This window comes from Chanodichthys erythropterus, chromosome 9, assembly GCF_024489055.1.
Source record: "Chanodichthys erythropterus isolate Z2021 chromosome 9, ASM2448905v1, whole genome shotgun sequence".
Lineage (NCBI taxonomy): Eukaryota > Metazoa > Chordata > Actinopteri > Cypriniformes > Xenocyprididae > Chanodichthys > Chanodichthys erythropterus.
In genome coordinates, this window is record NC_090229.1 from 10,166,195 (window position 1) to 10,190,484 (window position 24,290).

Sequence of the window (24,290 nt, forward strand, 5' to 3'; positions counted from 1 at the left end):
GAAAAAACTGTTTTCAGACTCTCCCTTTTATTTTGTATGCAAAAAATAGACTGTTTTCAATCAAAGCGATTCTTTTCCTATCCTAAAATCCTGCATGCTAAGTACTGCAAATCAGGACTCAACATTAAAGGGTTAGTTCACCCAAAAATTCTATTATCATTTACTCAACCTCATATCCTTCCAAACCTATAAGACTTTTGTTAATCTTCAGAACAAAAATGAAGAAATTTTTGATTACATCTGAGAGCTTTTTGTCCCTCCATACACAGCTACGCAACTGACACTTCAAAAAGTTCATTAAGGGAACTAATCCATATGAATCGAGGTTTAGTCCAAATTCCCTGAAGAGACATTATTGCTTTATATGATGAACAGATTGAATTTAGGTTTTTATTCACATATAAACATTCATCAACTTACACATCAGTTGTGGTAGACAGAAGTGCAAGTGTGTGTGAAGGCCCCGATATTGTCAAAAGTATTGGGACACCCCTCCAAATCATTGAATTCAGGTTTTCCAATCACATGACCACAGGTGTATAAATCAAGCACTTAGGCATGCAGACTGCTTCTACAAACATTTGTGAAAGAATGGGTCGCTCTCAGGAGCTCAGTGAATTCAAGAGTGGTACCGTGATTGGTTGCCACAATAAGTCCATTTGTGAAATTTCCTCACTACTAAATATTCCACGGTCAACTGTTAGTGGTATTATAACAAAGTGGAAGCAATTGGGAACAACAGCAACTCAGCCACGAAGTGGTAGGCCACGTAAAATCACAGAGTGGGGTCAGCGCATGCTGAGGTGCACAGTGCGCAGAAGTCGACAACTTTCTGCAGAGTCAATAGCTACAGACCTCCAAACTTCATGTGGCCTTCAGATTAGCTCAAGAACAGTGCATAGAGAGCTTCATGGAATGGGTTTCCATGGCCGAGCAGCTGCATCCAAGCCTTACATAGTGCAATGCAAAGCGTCGGATGCAGTGGTGTAAAGCATGCCTCCACTGGACTCTAGAGGAGTGGAGATGTGTTCTCTGGAGTGACCAATCACGTTTCTCTGTCTGGCAATCCGATGGACGAGTCTGGGTTTGGCGGTTACCAGGAGAACGGTACTTGCCTGACTATACTGTGCCAAGTGTAAACTTTGGTGGAGGGGGATTATGGTGTGGGGTTGTTTTTCAGGGGTTGGGGTTGAACCCTTAGTTCCAGTGAAAGGAACTCTTAATGCTTCAGCATACCAAGACATTTCGGAAAATTTCATGCTTCCAACTTTGTGGGAACAGTTTGGGGATGGCCTCTTCCTGTTCCAACATGACTGCGCACCAGTGCACAAAACAAAGTTCCATAAAGACATGGATGCGTGAGTTTGGTGTGGAGGAACTTGACTGGCCTACAGAGTCCCGACCTCAACCCGACAGATCACCTTTGGGATGAATTAGAGTGGAGGCCAGGCCTTCTCGCCAAAATCACATAAATGCGCTTCTAGAAGAATGGTCAAAAATTCCCATAAACACTCTCCTAAACCTTGTGGAAAGCCTTCCCAGTAGAGTTGAAGCTGTTATACCTGCAAAGGGTGGGTCAACTCCATATTAAACCCCACGGATTAAGAATGGGATGTCATTAAAGTTCATGTGCATGTAAAGGCAGACATCCCAAAACTTTTGGCAATATAGTGTACTTCAAACGAAATCGAAGAACGAACTGATGTGACAATTTTGAACAAAATCAGGCCAAAACAAACTTCATTTTGTGATCATTTTGTGAGTTCTTAACGGTTTACCAAAGCGAACTCTCAGGAAAAGTTCGCTGCAGCTGTAAAACACCTTCGTACTACCATTGGTGCATGACAAAAATGTAATAGGAGGTATGCGCTGAGGCTCCGCCTTCTTTCACGCGGAACTCTTCTCTGACTCATTTCACCTTTTTGGTTCGTCAAGGTAAGATCTCCGCGGGTGAAAACATGAACACACTGGATAGCCACTCATAGTAGAAAATGAAGTTGTGCTTCTGATGAAATGAGCCACTGACACTTTTTAATTGTTTGATACTGTAAAGCTGCTTGCTTTTAAGCAATCTACTGAATAAAATGCTATATAAATAAACGTGACGTGACATTTGTTACGGCTGGTGGTGTAGAGATGAGGCAGATAACAGATTTCCACAAACATATAAGACTTTAATATAAACAAAGGCAGAGTACACCAAACTAGCATCTGACAACAACGAGAACGGACCAGGAGTGAATGGGAACACAGGGTATAAATACAGATGACTAACAAAGGGAGCTAAACAAGGTGATGGGATGATTAACAAGACACAGGTGGATCAAATGAACTAATCAACAGAACGGGGAAACTAGGTCACAGGGGAAGACAAACATGGGGCTCTGTAACAGTTCGCCCCCTCCCGAATAGGCGCGTCCTCGCGCCGTAAGAGTCCAGAGGACGGAGGGAGGGGGTTCTGGAGGAGGGCGGAGTACAAACAAAAAAGAAAAGAGTCCATAGAAAACAACAAAGACAGTCCAAGGGGGAGTGGAGGGTGGGAGGAGCCAGGGGGAAGCCAGGAGCAGGAGGAGCCAGATGTTACCACAGAAGCCAGCCAGGACGAGGCCCCAGGGTAGAGTCGCAGGTGGGAGGAGCCATGGTGGAGTCGGCTTGGGGGCAGACGACACCCTGGGGACGACCAACGGAGATGCAGCTGGAGACCCAGGTGTAACTGAAGAGCCGACGAGCCCACGCGCAGCCGAGGAGCCATGGCGACGAGCGTCCGAGGAGGAGGCGGACATCCAGAGGGCAGAGGCTGAGCCGGTGGGACCGAGGATGTAGGCGGAGCTGGAGGGAAGGAGGAGCCAGACGGAGCCGTAGGTGCAGGCAGGTGGACGACTGACCAAGGCGGAGCCGGAAAGACGAGGGAGCCCGGAGAAGCCGTATGGCCGATGGTGTCCGGTGGAGCCGAGGGAGGGAGGAGCCAGGGTGACGCCGAAGTGTCGACGGGCCGAGGTGGAGCAGGGGGCGTGGAGGCTGGAAGTGGAGGCAGGGGATCCTCTTGAGTGGATGTAGTGGAGGACCTGAAGATGCTCGACATCCCCACCTGGCATGTGGGAGATGTCGAGCAGCTGAAGGGCAGAGGTGATGGTGGGGCTGAGGAACTGGCTGTGAGACTGGGTGACGGAGGAGGGGGGAGAGGGAGGCTGGGTGGGCAGACAGGGAACTCAGGAGACGGAGATCTGGAGAACACTGGAGATTGGTCCTCTGGAGGCTCAGGAGAATCATTAAAAACAGGAGAATCAGGGGAATGGGAAGTCACCTCTCCGAAAAAATCAATTAAATCAACTGTAAAAATGTCTTTCAGTTCCTCAGCATATTTGCCAGTGTCAGTCATAGTTTCCATTGTGGTGGTGTTGTGGGTGGAGCTGTTCTCCCAGCCCTCGAGCTCCACAAGCACTCCCACGACGTCAGATGATGTTACCGGCTCACGCACCTGGTCAGAACCTTGCTGTGAGGTTGGCTCCGGGGCGATGGTACGGTCCGATCCTTTCCTCGGTCCTGGCTCATCCATCGCGGTGGGCTGGCCTCCTCGGTCTGCGGTGGGCTCGTGAAACATCTCCGTTGTGACGTTCGTCGATGTTGACTGACTGGCTTCTGGCAGTGGAGTGGGGCTGGCGGCGAAGTCATCCTCCGCGGGGCAGATGGTAAACGGAGAGTTGTTGTTTACCAGCACCCACTCCACGAGTGCGGCGAAGTCCTTCTGAGGACCGCTCCCTGGGAGGCGTGCCCGGGACCGCTCACTAAGGCTGGAGATGTAGAACACGCAGAGCGAGCGGTCTGGATAGTGTGTGAGGCACGCCAACTCCAAAAAATCCAGGGTGTGTGATTCCAGGGAGCGGTCCCTCTGCTCCAGGCACAAAAGGGCAACGGCAGGGTCCATGGTGACGGAGAAAGGGGAAAAAACAACAAAAAGAAAATCGCCGCAAAAACTGTATGGGTCCGTTCTTCTGTTACGGCTACTGGTATAGAGATGAGGCAGATAACAGATTTCCACAAACATATAAGACTTTAATATAAACAAAGGCAGAGTACACCAAACTAGCATCTGACAACAACGAGAACGGACCAGGAGTGAATGGGAACACAGGGTATAAATACAGATGACTAACAAAGGGAGCTAAACAAGGTGATGGGATGATTAACAAGACGCAGGTGGATCAAATGAACTAATCAACAGAACGGGGAAACTAGGTCACAGGGGAAGACAAACATGGGGCTCTGTAACAACATTACTGGAGTGCTAATTTGCAGAGCTCGTGCGAACATACTAACATTATATAAAAAATGCTTGCTGTTTTCATATGTTGTGTTTAATTTGTTACTAAGAGGAAGGCATGCAGCATTTACATCTAAACGCCACTCTCAGCAGTGTGGGTGGCATCAGATGTTCGATAACAGTGTATTTAACCCCTAAATTTAGAACAAAAAAGTAACGGAAAAGTATATCGAGGCCTTTACGCAGCATGTTTGAGCTTCCGGAAGATGTTTGTTCTCGCAAGTCAAGCAGGTTCATTTGAGCTTCGGTTTATGTTCACTGGTCAATGTTTATATGTGAATAAAAGCCTAAATTAAATCTGTTCATCATATAAAGCGATTGTGTCTCTTCAGAAAATTTAGACTAAACCGCTCAATTCTTATGGATTAGTTTTACAAACTCTTTATGAACTTTTTGAAGCATCAAAGTATCAGAAAAAAGAAAGAGAAAAAGATCTAATCAAAAAGATCTTCATTTGTGTTCCGAAGATCAATGAAAGCCTTAAGGGTTTGTAACGACATGAGGGTAAGTAATTAATGACAGAATTTTCATTTTTGGCCGAACTTTCCTTTTAAGCCTTGTTATGTTCATTCAAATTGTTCATTCACTTGTCTGAGTAAAAACTTTAATTGTCTGGAAATATAGATATTTTTCATATCAGGTGCACATTTGTGATATTTACCACCTTAAATTGTTACCCAAGTGTTTTTTTTTTTTTTTTTTTTGGATGATTTTTATTGACATTTTAATCAGGCTACTTTGTTCAGTCGATCAAGTAAAATTCCCTCAAAAAAAAATCCACTTGTCAGGGACAAGTGTTTATGTCAAGCACTGCAAATGATAAAACACAGTCAATTACACAATTAAGGCATAATTTTATTTTGTATAGAACTAATGATAAAACACATACTGTCTTAGGTGAAAGAGAGTGAAATAAATATGAAATTGCCCTTTTTATTCATCACCAAAATCATCTGAATGCAAACCATGATAAAATTACAATGTCTGGATTTATAAGCATATTTTTCCAAAAGGAGAGCGATACTTGACACAATCCAATGGTTGATTTGGCTATTGGAGTCTCTATGAGAAGAAAAAGGTGATGATTTAGGAATGACTACAGAGTAAAACTGCCCTTTATTACTTTCAATAGCTCTTGATAACTCTAAAGCAGGGTTTTTCAATGTTTAAAGAGCTAAGGGCCTCCCACATGGACTCTCAGCCAACTCAGGGACCTTTAAAATGTAATACTTGTATTGATAACATTAAAATGTGTTTCTGTTATTACCTTCTATAATGCTCAAAAATAGGAGGATCTTTACAAACCCACACCAACACTCCCCCCACCCCATTCAGACTCTCAGCCAACCAATAATAATAAAGCTAGATTTTCTCTGTAATACTTCTATTATTAATATGTACACACAATGTGGAAAAAACATGACAGAAAATTATAAAATAAGAGGTTATAAGTGACATATTTAGAAAAAGATGTTAAAATACAGATACAGTGCCGTTTAAACGTTTCAAAGAGTCAATACTTATATATATTTAGATTTTTACTTTTATTCAGCAGACACAATAAATTGATCAAAAGAGACAGTAAAGACTTTTACATTGTAAAAAAAAAATTAAAATAAATGTTTTTAAAAAAAATCTGTTGTTTTGAACTTTCGATTCATCAAAGAATTGATAAAAAAATGTGGCCTTGGTGAGCATAAAAGACTTTCAAAAACATTTTAAAAAATCATAACGACACAAAACTTTTAAAAGTAATAATGTAATATAGACTTTATATTTGTTTTATAGACTATATGCTTCTTATATCTGCTTCTTTAAAGCATTTAGTCTAAGAAAAAGAGTATATCTTAAATGCTTTATACAGTATACAGAGTACTGCCCACAGACTCCCTGTAGGACCTTCAATGACTGCTTGCAGAATAATTCTTTCAAACAATTAGGCTAGAGTCATGTTTTGGTGAGATGTGATATGGGGGGCTACATTAGTCTGATTATTTTCTTTCAGTGCAGTGAATTGAAGAAGGTTGTGGTTATGTTACTAGGTGTCACATTCCAATAAGTCACTTGATATGACTGTGGTCACTGTAAAGTTGGTCTGCACTGGGTTTTGGCCAGGTTTTAGTGTCAAGTTTACAAGAAGCTAAAATAGAACAAGTGGATCTGAAAATGCCCTGTTTCCCTGCCACTATTGACAGCACAGGTTTGGGGAAGTTATGGAAAAACATGAATGCAACACTACAGGGAATCCATAATGGCAGTCAGTGGGTGGTTGACAGAAAGCATGCAGCAGAGCAGGACCGTCGTAATGAGCAATGCATTAGATATAAAGGTCTGTGAGACATTATACAGGGCAGAATGGCCATTAACATCCTTTCTATGTGGCTTCAAGCAAAAGGGAGCTGTCAGCAAAGCCCCAGATTTCCAAACATAGACCCCATCATTACTGTTGAATCTGCAAAAAAAAAAAAAACATCTCCCCTTCAGTTCATTTTGAGAAAGAATGATTATATGATTGTTCTGCTGGTGAGTTTTGTTTGACGTTGAAAAACCACTAGATTACTGATGTGAAACTACTAACTGCAGTGCAGTCAAAAAACATATGTTGGCCCTATTGCACACAATACATCAAATACTGTATCAATTGTTTTTATTCACACAATAAAATCAAATCATATGCAAGTCAACAACCAGAGAAACGGAATGAAAGATCACATTCGGCACAACACTTTAAACGGAAAACCAAAAAGAGAACAAACGAGGACAAGGACAGGACTGGGTGATTAAGCTAAAACAATTATATTTCAATATTTTTCTGCCTATACTTGATGGTATTTTATATATCGCCACTGTCGTGCGGTAACCTCATATCTCCAAAAACGCTACTTTCAGGAAATGGGAAAAACACTGTATTTTTTAAATAGTTAAACACCGCGTTGTCAAAGTTGATATTGTGACTTTATATATTATATTAATACTGTGACGAGCAGGGCGGGCGAGAGCCGTGAGGGAACGGCGCGAGGCCGGTGACGCGAGTGATAATGAGCGTCACCTGCGAGGCGTGCCGGCCTCGAGTCTCTCACGGAGGAGCTCCGGAGGCATAAAAGGAGGAGCGACATCAGTGAAGGACGAGAGAGGACCAGGCCTGGACTTTATTTTATGTTTTGTTATGTTTGTGTGGCCGGCAGACGTCCGCGAGGGTCTGCCGGCATTACTTTCGTTTTGTTCTTTGTTTATTTTACATTAAAAGTTACGTTCAATGTTCGCCGGTTCCCGCCTCCTTCTTCCCATATCTACTAACCTCGTTACATTGGTGCCGAAACCCGGGAGGAAGGAGGGACATGCTGTCGGAGAGCCCTCGCTGCTGAGGGGGATCGCGGTGCTGCGGAGTTCGGGCAGCGCGGAAGTGAAGACCGCGAAAGGCTGCCCGAGGCGGTGGTGCTGGAGCCTTGTGAAAGGTGGGACGGAGACCCGGATGCCGTGCTCCTGGGACGAGGTGGGGTGGCTGCCGTCCTGGACCTGGAGGGAGCGGAGGAGTCGCCGCCGTCTGCCGTGGGCCGGAGCCTGCTGCCGTCCGCCATGAAGGGGAGGAGCAGGGGACAGGGGACTCGCTGCCGGCTGCCCTCAGTCGGAGGAGCCATCGCCGGCCGCCAGGAGGCGGTCGAGGATCGGGCCGTCCACCGAGCGTCCAGTGCCACCGCATGGCACCGCGAAGAAGAGCCTCTTGGCAGGCTGAGGACCGAGCGGCAGTGTGTCTGGGAGCCGGACCCAGCATTTTTTTTTCTTTCTTTTTCCTCTCTCCCCTCTCTCGTCCTGTCGCTCCCCTTGCTTCCGTCTCCTTTCTCTCGTCTCGTCTGTCCTTACCCCCAGGTGCTGCGGCCGCCGAGACAGGCCCCGGGGGGAGTAAAGCGCAGTCTCGGAGGTACCCCCCGGCCTGCGAGGGGCGTTGGGGGTATGTGACGAGCAGGGCGGGCGAGAGCCGTGAGGGAACGGCGCGAGGCCGGTGACGCGAGTGATAATGAGCGTCACCTGCGAGGCGTGCCGGCCTCGAGTCTCTCACGGAGGAGCTCCGGAGGCATAAAAGGAGGAGCGACATCAGTGAAGGACGAGAGAGGACCAGGCCTGGACTTTATTTTATGTTTTGTTATGTTTGTGTGGCCGGCAGACGTCCGCGAGGGTCTGCCGGCATTACTTTCGTTTTGTTCTTTGTTTATTTTACATTAAAAGTTACGTTCAATGTTCGCCGGTTCCCGCCTCCTTCTTCCCATATCTACTAACCTCGTTACAAATACTTTTGGTTAAAATTTGTTAAATATTTGCAAAACCCACAAACAGATATAAAGGGTAAGGATTTATGAAAAAAATAGTAAGGATTTATGAAAAAAATGATGAAAAATGGAGATTCTGCCCTACACAACATATACCTCAATATTTATGTATTTTCTATTAATCTTCTAAAATGATATTTTTTATTTATATAATTGCCTATAATATAATATAATATAATAGGGCTGGGCAAAAAATTAGATTTTTCGAATAATCGTTTTAAAATGTGGTCGATTCGATATTAATTCTCAAAGCCACAAAACGATTTTTTCCATATTTATTTCCGCAAACACTGAACATAATATCTGGTTGACCCTGTCAATCATTCAGTGCTAAACATGGCGGATGTAGGCGCGCGTTTCAGCGTGAAAGACATTCCGGACAGTTGAAGGAACTGTCAGTGTCCCGATCGGATCACAAAAGTTTATCATTCGCATCCGTTTTTAAGCCTTGCCAAAGCATTGAAGTGAAAGAGAACTCGCATGTGCTGCGTGAGAAGTTTGGTGTGCGCAGCGCACACACCTGAAGCGCTCAGAGCTGCATGCAAATAATTAAATTAATTATCTTTCACCTCTCCTTGCACCTAAACGGACAAATTCACACAAATTTTGCAAGTATCTAGGTAAACGTAGCCAGTTGCAGTAAGCAGTAAATAAAGAATGCATGTTTCATTATTGTATCCGTGCATAGGTCTTAAAGTGACAGCAACCGAATATTCCTGTAGCTGTCTGTGTTTTTAATGCTAATCAGAATACAAAAGGCAAAGAAAAAAATCACTCCCTGCTCTTCACTACATAACATTTCTGTAACTTTAATAAGGATTAACCTTTAATTCATACAGTGAAGAATATATGCAGCTATTTTACATTTGAATTCTGTTCTTCTTACTCACCCTCATGTCATTCTACCCCAGTAAGACCTTCGTTCATCTTCGGAACACAAATTCAGATATTTCTGATAAAATCCGATGGCTCAGTGAGGCCTGCATTGACAGCAAGTTAATTTACACTTTCAGATGCCCAGAAAGCTACTAAAGACATATTTAAAACAGTTCACGTGATTTCAGTAAACAAGGCTTCGTTACATCATAAGTGTTTCGAAATTTCAATCGTTCGCATGACTTTGGCAGTTTGATTCATGTTCCGAGCCAATGATTCAAAACAAAATTTCATAAAGCTTTGAAGCTTCGTGACATGAGGGTAAGTAATTAATGACAGAATTTTCATTAATTTTCATCAAAATAGTCATGACACAAGGAGTATCTTTAGGAAACATAATGGCTAAAACGCACATTAACAACATTGTATACGCATTGGTATTTTTTAATATGTAGCCCTGCTTTGCCCTGTAAATAAAGGCTTTTTATAAGATAAAAATCTATGCGAGTGCCTGGATGTGGAATTTTATCTCTTCTATGCGATATGATCCACCTACAATGGTTTCCTTAATTTTATGTTGTGAATATACAATACATATTATGTCCAGACCTAGGACATATGTTTTTGCCACGTGCCCTAGGTCTAGTAATGAGATCAGCCAATCTGGTGAGAGGAAAATATGGGCACCAGGGGTTAAAACTGTACAAGGCTTCCGGGATTCACGGAGCTCAGAACAGCTGAGTCCTTTTTAATCTCCATCTTTCCTTTTTAAAACCACTCAGCTTCAAAATGGCCACCACAGCGATGGAGATCAGAAAAGCCGAGGTATCCTGTCTTAAATCATTACTGCTCAGTGGCACTTAGTCTTAAAAGACTGGTGATCTCTCACATTAACTGCACTTCCCCCCAAGTGACTAAAACACACCATCCAGTTTGTAAATCACACCAATTGACTTGCCATTTGCTAAAGTTTAAGTTAATTTTTTTCCTCATTAATGTACACACAGCACCCCATATTGACAGAAAAACACAGAATTGTTGACATTTTTGCAGATTTATTAAGAAAGAAAAACTGAAATATCACATGGTCCTAAGTATTCAGACCCTTTGCTCAGTATTTAGTAGAAATACCCTTTTGATCTTATACAGCCATGAGTCTTTTTGGGAAAGATGCAACAAGTTTTTCACACCTGGATTTGGGGATCCTCTGCCATTCCTCCTTGCAGATCCTCTCCAGTTCTGTCAGGTTGGATGGTAAATGTTGGTGGACAGTCATTTTTAGGTCTCTCCAGAGATGCTCAATTGGGTTTAAGTCAGGGCTCTGGCTGGGCCATTCAAGAACAGTCACAGAGTTGTTGTGAAGCCACTCCTTCGTTATTTTAGCTGTGTGCTTAGGGTCATTGTCTTGTTGGAAGGTAAACCTTCAGCCCAGTCTGAGGTCCTGAGCACTCTGGAGAAGGTTTTCGTCCAGGATATCCCTGTACTTGGCCGCATTCATCTTCCCCTCGATTGCAACCAGTCGTCCTGTCCCTGCAGCTGAAAAACACCCCCACGGCATGATGCTGCCACCACCATGCTTCACTGTTTGGACTGTATTGGACAGGTGATGAGCAGTGCCTGGTTTTCTCCACACATACCGCTTAGAATTAAGGCCAAAAAGTTCTATCTTGGTCTCATCAGACCAGAGAATCTTATTTCTCACCATCTTGGCAAACTCCATGCAGGCTTTCATTTGTCTTGCACTGAGGAGAGGCTTCCGTCTCTGCCATAAAGCCCAGACTGGTGGAGAGCTGCAGTGATGGTTGACTTTCTACAACTTTCTCCCATCTCCCGACTGCATTTCTGGAGCTCAGCCACAGTGATCTTTGGGTTCTTCTTTACCTCTCTCACCAAGGCTCTTCTCTCCCAATAGCTCAGTTTGGCTGGACGGCCAGCTCTAGGAAGGGTTCTGGTCACCCCAAACGTCTTCCATTTAAGGATTATGGAGGCCACTGTGCTCTTAGGAACCTTAAGTGCAGCAGAAATTTTTTTGTAACCTTGGCCAGATCTGTGCCTTGCCACAATTGTGTCTCTGAGCTCTTCAGGCAGTTCCTTTGACCTCATGATTCTCATTTGCTCTGACATGCACTGTGAGCTGTAAGGTCTTATATAAACAGGTGTGTGGCTTTCCTAATTAAGTCCAAATCAGTATAATCAAACACAGCTGGACTCTAATGAAGGTGTATAACCATCTCAAGGATGATCCGAATAAATGGACAGCACCTGAGTTAAATACATGAGTGTCACAGCAAAGGGTCTGAATACTTAGTACCATGTGATATTTCAGTTTTTCTTTTTTAATAAATCTGCAAAAATGTCAAAAATTCTGTGTTTGTCTGTCAATATGGGGTGCTTTGTGTACATTAATGAGGAAAAAAAATTAACTTAAATGATTTTTTGGCTGCAATGTACAAAGAGTGAAACATTTAAGGGGGTCTGAATACTTTCCGTACCCACTGTATGTATGTATGTATGTATGTATGTATGTATGTATGTATGTATGTATGTATGTATATGTATGTATGTATGTATGTATGTATGTATGTATGTATGTATGTATGTATGTATGTATGTATGTATATATATATATATATATATATATATATATATATGTATATGTATATATATATATATATATATATATATATATATATATATATATACACACACACATATAGTAAATGTATATAGTCACTTGACCCACAACAGTCTTTTATCACTGTTGCTGACATTAACACATCAGCCTTCCTGGAAAATTCCCTCACGGAACGCCACTGAGAAAGTGGTGAATGTTTCAGAAAGCTCAACACTATATAGATCTCAGATGAATTTACCTGAAACATTCTGATAAAGACGACAGATGCACATCCGCTCTGTGAATTCCTTGCAGACAGTGTGCAGTATGAGCAAATGGACGTGCAGTTTTATCACTGTACCAGAGAAACTATCTTTATCTGTGTGATCACTGTCTGTTATTGCTGCACAAAAGTGCAAGAGTGGAAGGCCACTCAAGGGTCAATCTGAACAACAGCAAAAATTGCATGCTCTGACCTTCCCATACATTGAACAAATCTCTGCCAGCCATTGTCACATCCAAATCCCTCATACTGTCAGATTCAATCCACCTAGATCATAATCTGTCCACCCCAATTGGCTCCAACAGGAGATTTGTCTCCTAATAACACAATCCACCACATTCAAAATCAGCTTTTATTCCTCCGGCAACAAACAAAGAACTGACCGCCTTAAGCACTTAAACTTTATATGATTATCTTTCCTCTAATACATTAGACTAATAGGCTTTGTGGCTATAATTTTCACACTACCTTGCTCATAATAATACAGCAAATGCCACTCGGTTTGTATTTATTCTACCATATAAGGCCGTTTATTGGATTGGTTAATGTGTAAAGTTATCCTATGTAATGTTCTATTTAGTATTTTTCTTATAATGTGTCATAGTAACCTATTTAACATTGCTGTTTTATGGCTTTTAACTCCAAAACAGCCGCACAAAAATCTGAACAGCTAAGCAACACGTGTGCATTGAATTATATTATTATTACTGCAAAATATTAAATCAAGTGGCATTCATTACAATAAAAATTCTCACAAAAATAAGCTTGTTAGCTTTAAACGCTAAAATAACTGGTTAATATATGGTTAATAGTAATGGCATGGCACTTTGGTATATTATATATATATTATATATATATATATATATATATATATATATATATATATATATATATATATATATATATATATATATATATATTATATATATACACACACACCATGGTACACAAGGGCCAGACAAGTTGAGCTGTGGTCCTCGTGGGAAATCCAGGTCTACCTCCTGTTCCTGTTCCCCTTTTCTTCCTGCTAATTCCCTGTCACCTCCCTACCGCCTCTGTCAATAAAAATAGCACAAACTCCCAAAAATAAAAGCTGTAAAAACTGCTGACTCTTGGAAACAACTGGTCAAGCAACATGAGTGGTCTGGTGAGAGTTATATTGTGCTGCAAAAATAATAGTGCCACTTTGAAACTGTAATAAAATCTTGTCCTGCTCTCCCTTGCACATGTCTGCTTACACTGATCCATCCTAAAGATTCTCACAAAAAGTCACTAAGAACAAATTACGCCCCCAAAATTTGTGCCAAACGCAATTTGCACAGTGCAGTTTCCCATTGAGAAAGTGAAAAGATGCTTGTTTTTGCACTGAAATACACAGTGTGAAAAGTGGTGCAACTTTTTAATGAATTCAAATTAGTCAACTGTGTCTAAATATGTTTTGGAGCTGTTTTTGTACAGCGAATTTTGTGTTATTCAGGTTGACTAAAGATGGATGTAACTCTTTTTTAGGCAATCTTAAAAGTGGAGAAGAAATGTCAAACACAAGATAAATACCAAAAGGTGTGTCTATGGTCCTGAATTAAATAAAGATGGCTTTTGCAAAATGTCAACAGATCTGACCCGAAGCAAATGAGATTGTTTACTTTTATACCTCGTCTTAAAAATAATTCCTTATTGTTGAAGGTGAGAGGGAAGAGATGCGTTGGGGATCATCCGAATTATGTCAGAGGTTAAACCAAATAACATTCGCTCCATCACACTGAAAAAACGATCCATGACAGTTTGATATACAGACGCCATCTAGGAGAGCCATTGATGGCCTATAATTATACAACTACTCTTAGAGCGAGCCCTTTGCCTGTGGGACTCCATATATCAGAATTCATACGCCCCCAAATAGCCCCACGATCCTGTGATGGATATCCAGCACAGATAACAGCAGAGAAGGGAAAGCCATATTTCTGTAGGGACTTTATAGCTTTCACATCCATCCACTGTCAATGTGCTACAACCAAGGCCAGAAGACTTTATTATGCATACAGGAGGGCCCGACGAGGAATGAGGTACGGTTGAAAGGATAGGGTTGAAATTCTGATAGCATTTCTGGCCATAATAAACACAGAAACACCACAAGGATTGAAAGTGAAAGGGTATTAAAAGGGCATTTTTTTATTTCAAGCCACAGTTGATTGATTTAAACCCAGTTTCCTGGATCAAATATAAAATGCCATAACTGTTATTGTGAGGAAAAATGAAAGGTTTTGTCATTAATACTGGCTGAAAAAGAACATGGAAGTCACTTCATTATGAAATGGGAAGCGTTTTAAGCTACGTCTACAGATACATTTGAAAACGCATGTTTTTCTCTACATTTTGGCCTTTCATCCACACTAAAGGCCAATTCACACCGCACAAACATACACCAACAAACACAGCTGTTAAATTTTGAATTTTATGAAAAATAACTGTCATGTTCACACTGCCCCAACAGAAACAGATAAACTTCAAGTCAGAATGTCTTTACGTGTCATTTTTCACCTGAAAAGATGAGTACAAAAGTATGAGTACAAATCGAAAGAGGTTATGGGTGAAGCCGTGGTTGTTGCGTACTTGAATTTATTCAAAGAACTGCAGTTGATCCAGCTTCGAAATTTGTTCACCGTTTATGATAAAATTCAGTTGCAGTGACAGTAATTTCTTAATTTATGTTAGGAATAATCAACTGGTAACTTATGATATTTTGAAATGCATTCATATTCAGTCATGTCTGCTGTGGTTCACACAGCTGCACTGAACGGCATCCGTTATGGCTTTTAGTCCAAAAGTGTGCATACTTGGAGAAATATTGAAATATTTACACAAGCTAGTTTAATATTTCTTAGACAGAATCAAAATTTCTCTTCATTATCCAGTGATTTATACATTGGCGGCTTCCTGCGCTGTCTGTTTGTGTTTTCACTTCCCAGAAATGTTTCTACGCATGAAACATAAGGCTTATAAACACATGATTATGATAGTATATGATTTGTATGTGATTTTCATTAGGTTTGGAGTATTTTCATATAATGGATGTTTACATTAGAGAACGTCAGAGTTTGTTGGAAAATCATTTCATACTGCTCAGACATTCCAAGACCCGACAAACCCCAACCAACACCAACAAATGCCGACACAAATCCCAACAAATGTGTCCGTCAGTGTTTGTCGCGTCTGTCTGTGCGGTGTGAATTGGCTTTAAGACTGCATTTTTGTCCTGCGAAAACTGATTTTTTTTTAAAGACAAAGTGGATCACTGTTTTAACATTGTAGTGTAATCTGTGAAAACAGAGGCATTCAAAACTGATGACGAATATTGTACCTATATAGATACTGTATCTATGATTATACAGGCATTTGCCAGCAACTGTATGTACCATTCACTTGCACAGTCTTGCAAAAGATTATGTTAAATGTTACTTTGTACAATCTTCACATTACATTTCTACCAAGATGACAGAAAATTTACTTGCAATTGTTGTCCTGCGTTGAAACATGAGGGCAATTGCATTTTAAGGCCATAGATGGAATGGTGATTGAATGCGACCTGGATGCCTAGATAAAAGTGGTGGGATATATTGCTAATAAAATGATCGCGCCAGAAGAATAGTGTGAGAGCTTCATTATGTCTGACCTCTCCATATCATCTCAGTGAACTTTTATTACGTTTTATGCATGCGCAGTAAGATGATTTAAAGCGTTAGAAAATTCTGTCATTTATTATTTACCCTCATGCTGTTCCACACCCGTAAGACCTTCGTTAATCTCTTTAGAACACAAATTAAGATATTTTATTTGAAATCCGATAGCTCTGTGAGGCCTCCATAGGGAGCAATGGACACTTCCTCTCTCAAGATCCATAAAGTTACTAAAAACATATTTAATCAGTTCATGTGATTACAGTGGTTCAATATTAATATTATAAAGTGAAGAGAATATTTTTGGATGGCTGATTTCAAAAACACTGCTTCATGAAGCATCGGAGCATAAATGAATATAATAAAAAATAATAAAATAAAATAATAAATGACAGAATTTTCATTTTTGGGTGAAATCATCTTACTGCGCATGCATAAAACGGAGCAATCGGATTTCAACTAGATTTCTGAAGATTAACGAAGGTCTTACGGTTGTGGAACGGCATGAGGGTGAGTAATTAAAGACAGAATATTCATTTTTGGGTACTAACCCTTTAAGTATTTTCTGACATTTCATTGTGGATGAGAAACTTTTGGAAAACACTTCAAAACTCTAAAAAAAAAAAAGATTTGAAAATAAAACGGCGGATTAATGTAGACATAGTCTACATTAATCCCATTTACACCAAGGACGATAACTATAACGATAAAGATTCTGTTTTAAAAATAATTCTAAATGTAAGATAAAAGAATAGTCCACATCACAGCTATAACGATAAAGGCACAGAGAAACAATATCATTGGAATCACTTTCACAACGATTTTTCTCCAGCTGATGAATGGTAAAAACTTTGACAGCCAATCACAGTTCATCCTGCTTTAAAGATCTCGAGCATGGCATATTAGCAATGCATAAATAGAACACCGTCTGTTGATGTAGACACTAATATAGTTATCATTATAGCTCTCTTTCTTAGCATGAACAGGCCTTTAGAGTCATCACAGCTGTACTGGGGCAAACTTATTAAGCTAGGGGACACACTAGGTATCCACTGTTTTATCCCCTACACACACAATGGCTATGTTCAGTCATGCGGTTACAGCTTTTATTACAGAACAGCAGGCTTCCAGGTTTTTGGAGGAGTGTTTAATTGGCAGCGCCGCATTTGACAAGCATCCCGAAGAAATGAATTTCAGCCCACATGTTTGGACTTCCTATCCCCATTGTGTCCAGCACACAATTGGTAAACATCTCTCACATTGTCTTTGTTTGGTCGTGTTGAATTGCCGTGTGCGCCGATGGGAGATTGCTGGCACGACTTCCCAGATTCTCCAAAGATTAACTCTAGAGATAAAGTATCTGGGTTTCCTCCACATCTACACTTTATCCTGATGAAAAGCTACCCAGGCTGTCAGCAAGTCTGTTCAATTTGCAAATCCTAATAGCTACTACAACTTAAGCAGCTTGACACATTTGAGAGGAAAATGAATTGATAAAACTCTATTTAACTTTAGGAGGCTGCTATCATCCTGTGCTGAGATGAAGCCTGCAAGTTATAATGGCCACTGCTCATTTTTCCGGCTCTACAGGATGGCAAATGTTTCTTACAGCCTTCAAAATTGTCAATCCCTCCAGCCCTTTATAGCTAAATGCCTTTAAGTCAAAAAGCCGACAAGCAAATCAATTACCTGGTCTGAAGAACAATTCACGGATGTTTTAGCCTGCAGTTTCATGGTTAAAAATACAGTAGCAGCTTAAAGCAACAGACAGTTCACTCAAGAACGGAAAATCTGTCATTCTTTACTCACCTTCATGACGCTCCAAACCTGAACGAGAAGGAAAGGACATGTTTGGCAGGATGTTCACGGTATTCTTTCCCATTCAATGACAGTGAATGGTGACCAGGGGCTGACAAGCTCCAAAAATGACTTAAAAATTCATATAAGCTTTATAAAGACAGTAGCCCATACAAACTGTGCACTATATTCCAAGTCATCTGAAGACATAAGATAAATTCTCTCTAATCCATCTCAAACCTCATTTGTGTAATGTGAATATGTGTATATTCGAATTTGGCATATTGCAATCAGGCAAATGATACATGATAATTTAAAATATTTGACAGCAAACATTTGAATATATGTGAACGAGAATGAGATTTGAGTTTCAGTAGACCTAAGGCTCGTTCACATTAAGAACGATGACTATTTTAGCATACAAACAAATGGACAATAACATTTTGTTTATTATACAGTAAGTACAGTTATGTTGTTTGCAGCTTTAAATGCCCAAGCTTAAAGTTGGGTGCTGATTGGCTGTCAATGTTTTTTTATCATTATCAGCTGTAATAATCATTCTGAAAGCGATTATGTCATTATGGTTAACTGTGGCGTGGACTTACACTCTTAAAAATAAAGGTTTCAAAATGTTTTTTTTGTTGTAGTGATACCAAAGAAGGACCATTTTGGTTTTTCCAAAGAACCTTTCAATGAACAATTCTTAAAATAACCATTTGTGTGAAGAACCTTTTTACACTATAAAGAACACTTTGTACACCGGTAAGGCACCATGGACGTTAAAGGATTAGTTCACTTTAAAATGAAAACTATCCCAAGCTTTACTCACCCTCAAGCCATCCTAGGTGTATATGACTTTCTTCTTTCTGGTGAACAAAACTGGAGTTATATTAATAAAGATCCTGACGCATCCGAGCTTTATAATAGCAGTGAACAGGACCAATAAGTGAGAAGCTCAAGAAAGTGCATCCATCATAAACGTACTCCACATGGCTCCGGGGGTTAATAAAGGCCTTCTGAAGTGAAGCATTTGTGTAAGAAAAATATAAATATTTAACAAGCTATAGGGTAAAATAACTAGCTTCTGCCAGACTGCCTTTTGTATTCAACTTACGAATAAAAAGCAGCAATTAGTTTTTTTTTTGTAATTTGAATAGGATGTAGCATAAGCGTTTTGAACTGCAGGAGGCATTACACTTTCTTTGTAAGTTGAATACGGAAGGCGGTCTGGCGGAAACTAGATATTTTACTTTATAACTTGTTAAATATGGATATTTTTATCACACAAACACATCGCTTCACTTCAGAAGCCCTTTATTAACCCCCCAGTGCCATGTGGAGTACGTTCATAATGGATGGATGCACTTTCTTGAGCATACTTGTTGGACTCGTTCACTGCCATTATAAAGCTTAGATGCGTCAGGATATTTATTAATATAACTCCTATTGTGTTCATAACAAAAAAAAAGTCATATACACCTAGTATGCCTTGAGGGTGAGTAAAGCTTGGGGAAATTTTCATTTTATATCCTTTAAAGGTTCTTCACGGAACCACAGATGACAATAAAGAACCTTTACTTTTAAGAGTGCATCTTCTTATTAAAATTATAATTATCGGCCTTAGTGTGAATGGCCCTTTTGATTATAGTGCACAATTTGCGTGGGCTATTTTTATGGCCCTTTTGGTGACCATTCACTTTCATTGCATGCAAAATAGCAATTTCAACTTCTAAATATCTCTTTTCCTGTTCCACAGAAGAAAAAAAAATCTTTCTGGTTTGGAAACACATGAAGGTCAGTAAATAACGAGAGGAAGAGTTTTAAAAATCACTGCAGCTGTTTTTTTTATCCAGAGTGTGTGATCGTGTGTATCTGCAGGGGTGGACCTTGAAGTATAGCATGGGTGGGTCGACAATGAAAAAATCCCCAGCATTTGAGGAACAAGAAGCTAATGAGTCCATCTGACCATACAATAATGTCACAGTGACTTGTGTGGCCTTTATATAACACACACTAGCATACATCACATTGCTGAATGGAAAGCTAAAACATGCAAATCCTTATTTTTACCTGTACGCCTGTCTCACAGGACCCTTAAGCCTATTTTTAACTCATTTTTACAGCTGCACAACGGACCTCGGGCTTCACCTCTCGTACTCAACTGGAAAAATCAAGGCACAAAGAGCAGCATGAGGAATTACAAATCGTGTCCATCAAAGTCTGAACGCTCCAGCACAGCAGGTGAATGGTTTTATTCGTCCCATGAGATCCCACCCCTCCTCTCTCACTCCCGCTCCCAAACGAATATTTTATTAATAAACATCAGTCAGAAATGGATGGCAGATGAATTCACATTGATTAATTAACAACCCCTAAAATAACTTACACAGCACAAAGCAAACAAGCCCAGGCAGTTTGATAAACTGGCACGCCACTTTGGTTGTGCTGCGTGTTAAAATGACTCAGTTCCACGAGACAGGCGAATGAAAAATTGCCATTAAAAACAAGCGGCTCGTGTTGATGTTGATGCTTCAAAAGCAGGGCTTGACATATTCCTGAAAGGGCATTGTATTATGCACACTTCACACTCCCGCTGAGAGAAGGTTAGAGGATGCCACGTGAGGATGATAGGAGTAATAAACAGCTGTTACGACCGTGATCCCATCCTTAAACCTCTATAATCAGGATTGCCATAAACAGCGTGTTATGCACATTTCCCCCTAAATGCTCACAGCAGATTACAGTTGCTGTGAAATGCAGGCAACGGCGAGATATAGATTTTTTCAAACGAGCTTTGAAAGAGACAGAGAGAGAGTGATAAAGAAATCAAAGATGCAACACCCTTCAGCATGCCGATCTGTGATGTGCTCTCTCTGCAGTGAATGCATGAACTTCCACCAGTCATGAGTGAAATTTTCTGGCAGACATGCAGTCGCTCATACATGGAGGGGCTGAGCTTAATCCATGAGTTCTGTGTGAGCTGCATAATAGAAAGAAATGTATTCCCTTGTGTGCAGAGGGCATGGAGAGAGGTATCATCTGACACTCGTACTATATCACTCTGGATGCTTGAGAACTAAAGGGGCTTATTCTTTACTGGCAATAAACTTATATTAAGCCGATTAATCTGTCAATATTTGGGTATTGTCAGCATCAGCCGGTGATTAACAGAAGTGGTCGAGTGTTGGTTCCAAAATTAACAGCCTTGTCAATGGATTTTCTGCTTTCAAATAATTTTTTTGTGATTTTTAGTAAATATTGTCAAGCAAGTTAATATACTTTTGTATATTTTATTTGTTGTCACTAAATTGTTCTGCTGTTTGTCAGCACCAGTACTGTTAGATAGATAGATAGATAGATAGATAGATAGATAGATAGATAGATAGATAGATAGATAGATAGATAGATAGATAGATAGATGCACATTTTTGTTTATCCCACTAAATTTTGCCCAAATTTATATATATATATATATATATATATATATATATATATATCCATCCATCATGTAATTAATTTTTTTTTGTGCATACAAAAAAGTCTATCAATAATATATATATATTCTTTAAAATCATACTCTTCAAATCGTTTTCAATGCAACACTTTCTGATCCAAAGCAATTAGTTGGAAGGCACAGAATAGCCGAGATGACATGAAATTTCTCAAATGATATTTGTTTAAAGAAATATTCTACAATGTATTTGGGATTTGTTAATAGTGGCAGGTGTTTCAGAATATTCCAGCTCCGAGTAATACCCCACTGATTTTTTTGATTGTTTGCTATATAAAACGAAATCTGACGTGCATCTCAGCATATTCATAGTTTTTGACCTGCCTGAGCATCACGAATGCATCGACACAGGTCTAAAAGCTCCCTACATGATGCGCGTGCAACATACCTGCGATTTATGCTGCTGACCATCCTCGAGTTCTGAAACACTGTTCATGATTTTCCATCGATCATTTACCATTCTCTGGAATCCTTACCATCCGAGAGTTGTTTTCATGGGCATGAGGAGAGAACGGGACTGTCAGTCTTAAATTCCAGCATCCAAGAAAGAGGAAAATGAAACAACACAACAGTCTAGGGGAACTAAAACTACTTCACAAAATGATCCGCACAACCCTACTGAAAACCGGGGCACAGAACTAACGTTAGAGATCCACACTCATTTTGTAAATGAAAAATATACGTACTTCAAGGGACTTGTCCCTCACCCCAAAAAGAAACAAAACAAGAAAATGCAGTCCTAAAGCAGATCCGATCTCCTCAACGCACTCAAATACTGAGGCGAAGGTGTGACGGGTTGCGGAGGATGCGTTCCGTCAGTTGGCAGGTATTCCTCCTCAGATATGAAACTTTCCCTATCCAGTCAGTGAGAAAGAAAAAAAAACGCGGGTTTAGATAATGAAACACAAAGTTATGCAAAATAACTGTATGTTAAGCATCCGTTTGATTTGCTTCATTCCTGTGGTGTGATAACGCTCCTGAAATCCGCCCCCCTATCTTGTGCTTACACCGTGTCTGCTAGCGATGTCCGATCCGTGAACGAATCGTTCTTATGAGTCGGATCTTTTAATGAATCATTTGAACCGGTTCACAAAACAGGTCTCACGCACTGGACTGAAAGATTCGAACACGAATCGGTCCGAGCGGATCTCGAGTGAACAACTCTAGAGTGTATCGAGGATTTGACTGACGGGGCGAATAGCAGAAAAGTTAAAAATAAAACGTATTTAATACGTCTTTGAAATTGGCTTAATCTTAACGAATATGTCCGTTTGAAATGAATGAATGAATTTTTATTAAAACGTGCAAGACAAGTTAAATAAAAAATCCAGTCAAGAGCTGTACTGTAAATAAATTTAGAATTGTTTATTGTTGGTATGTTTTACGAACTTATAATCGTACAAACTTAATTTAGATATTAAATTACAATAAACACAATTATTAATATTTAAATAATAATAATAATTGAAATAAAACTGGGGGGAAACGGTAGCCTACCATCAAGCGTAAACTTAGCGTAAACTAACAAGTCAAATCAGTTTTTGAATCGGAAACGAACTGTTCGAACGAAACGATTCACGCCACTTTAACAGAACTGTAACGTTATTAGATATTGGCATAACATTAACTTGACATGGAGAAAAGCAGAGTGCACCTGAAATTATACAGGTTTGATTATATTTAAACCCTGGATGGTCATATCTTACCTGAAAGGGTTGATAAGAGCCACAAAGAGAAATCCACACGCACTAACGTGACTGTGAAATCTATCCCACTTAAGACGACTGTGGAAAGCATATTGTGCATATTGCATAACTTTGCATTTATTTTACTTTATCAATTGCGTAGGCTACGCACAATTCAGCTGCTTTAAAATATAACATAGTATATTTGCGCTTGCATTTTTCTTATAAATCCTCTGATTAATAAAATGATAGCTGTTCTGGAACAGACTGCTCACATGCACTTGTCTGACTTGTATTTTACAGCTACACACCATTTCATGTCATTGAGATTTAGAAATAGAGTACAGATGTGCTTGTATCATCCAAAAAAACAAAAACAAACATTTTGAGTGTTATTTTGAGGTCACTGTGTTCTGCTGTTGTGTTCATCAAAAAAGCAGCATCTCTGTTTGAAAAGGAGTTTGTTTAAAGTCAGTGTTACACTGATCAACGCTGACACATGCAACTGCACATGCACACTGTTATCACAATATTTAATCACCATGAAACCAAATTTGACAATTCTTGTTTTTATGGAATATTGCAGTATTTATTATAAAAGATGTAACTGTGCACATTTTTTTAAAAATTCATGTGCCCTTGTAATCTTTAATTAAAATAACTTCCCCTCCCTCTTGCAGCGATGTCTGCAAGACAGAAGGTCTGTGGTGACCACAAGCTCAAGATACTTTCACGTTATATTCTACGACATAAAATGCATAAAATACATCATCACCCTGCTTGTGATTTTTTTAAGCAGTTACGTTGAAAAAGGCAGTTGCTAACAAGTGGCTAAATGGGTCTACAGTGGCTGTCCAGGACAGTAAACATCATCAGCCAAACAGGTAAGCCGAGTCCGCTTTTACAGCCATGTTGTGCTTATAATCAAGGCTTGATTTGAGGGATGGCATCCCCATGTTGAAAAAAATGACAAAAAGCATCCCCTCTGTAAAGTCATCACCCCCCCTTACCATCCCCTTTAGATTAACAGTTGTGTTCGTTACTATAGCAACAGTAGAATCCGGGTGCAGTGTGTTTCAGAATCAAACAATCATTGTAAAAAGAACTTTTGTTATGTCAAGATGACGAGAAAATTAAGTTGTGATCTCGAGAAAACAACTTTTGTTATGTCGAGATGATGAGAAAATTAAGTCTACAAAAACTA

The 24,290-nt window shown here is 40.1% G+C and overlaps 1 protein-coding gene across 1 annotated transcript in view; it reads right to left on the reverse strand.

Annotated features, from left to right (window-relative positions):
* fibcd1a (fibrinogen C domain containing 1a) overlaps window positions 1–21,924 on the reverse strand; it is a 135,922-nt gene extending 113,998 nt beyond the window's left edge. Inside the window, exon 1 of the mRNA XM_067393542.1 lies at window positions 21,790–21,924. Within this exon, the coding sequence (XP_067249643.1) occupies window positions 21,790–21,861 (72 nt within the window). The 5' untranslated portion in view covers window positions 21,862–21,924. The remainder of the gene's footprint in view (window positions 1–21,789) is intronic.
* Window positions 21,925–24,290: the final 2,366 nt, after the last annotated feature.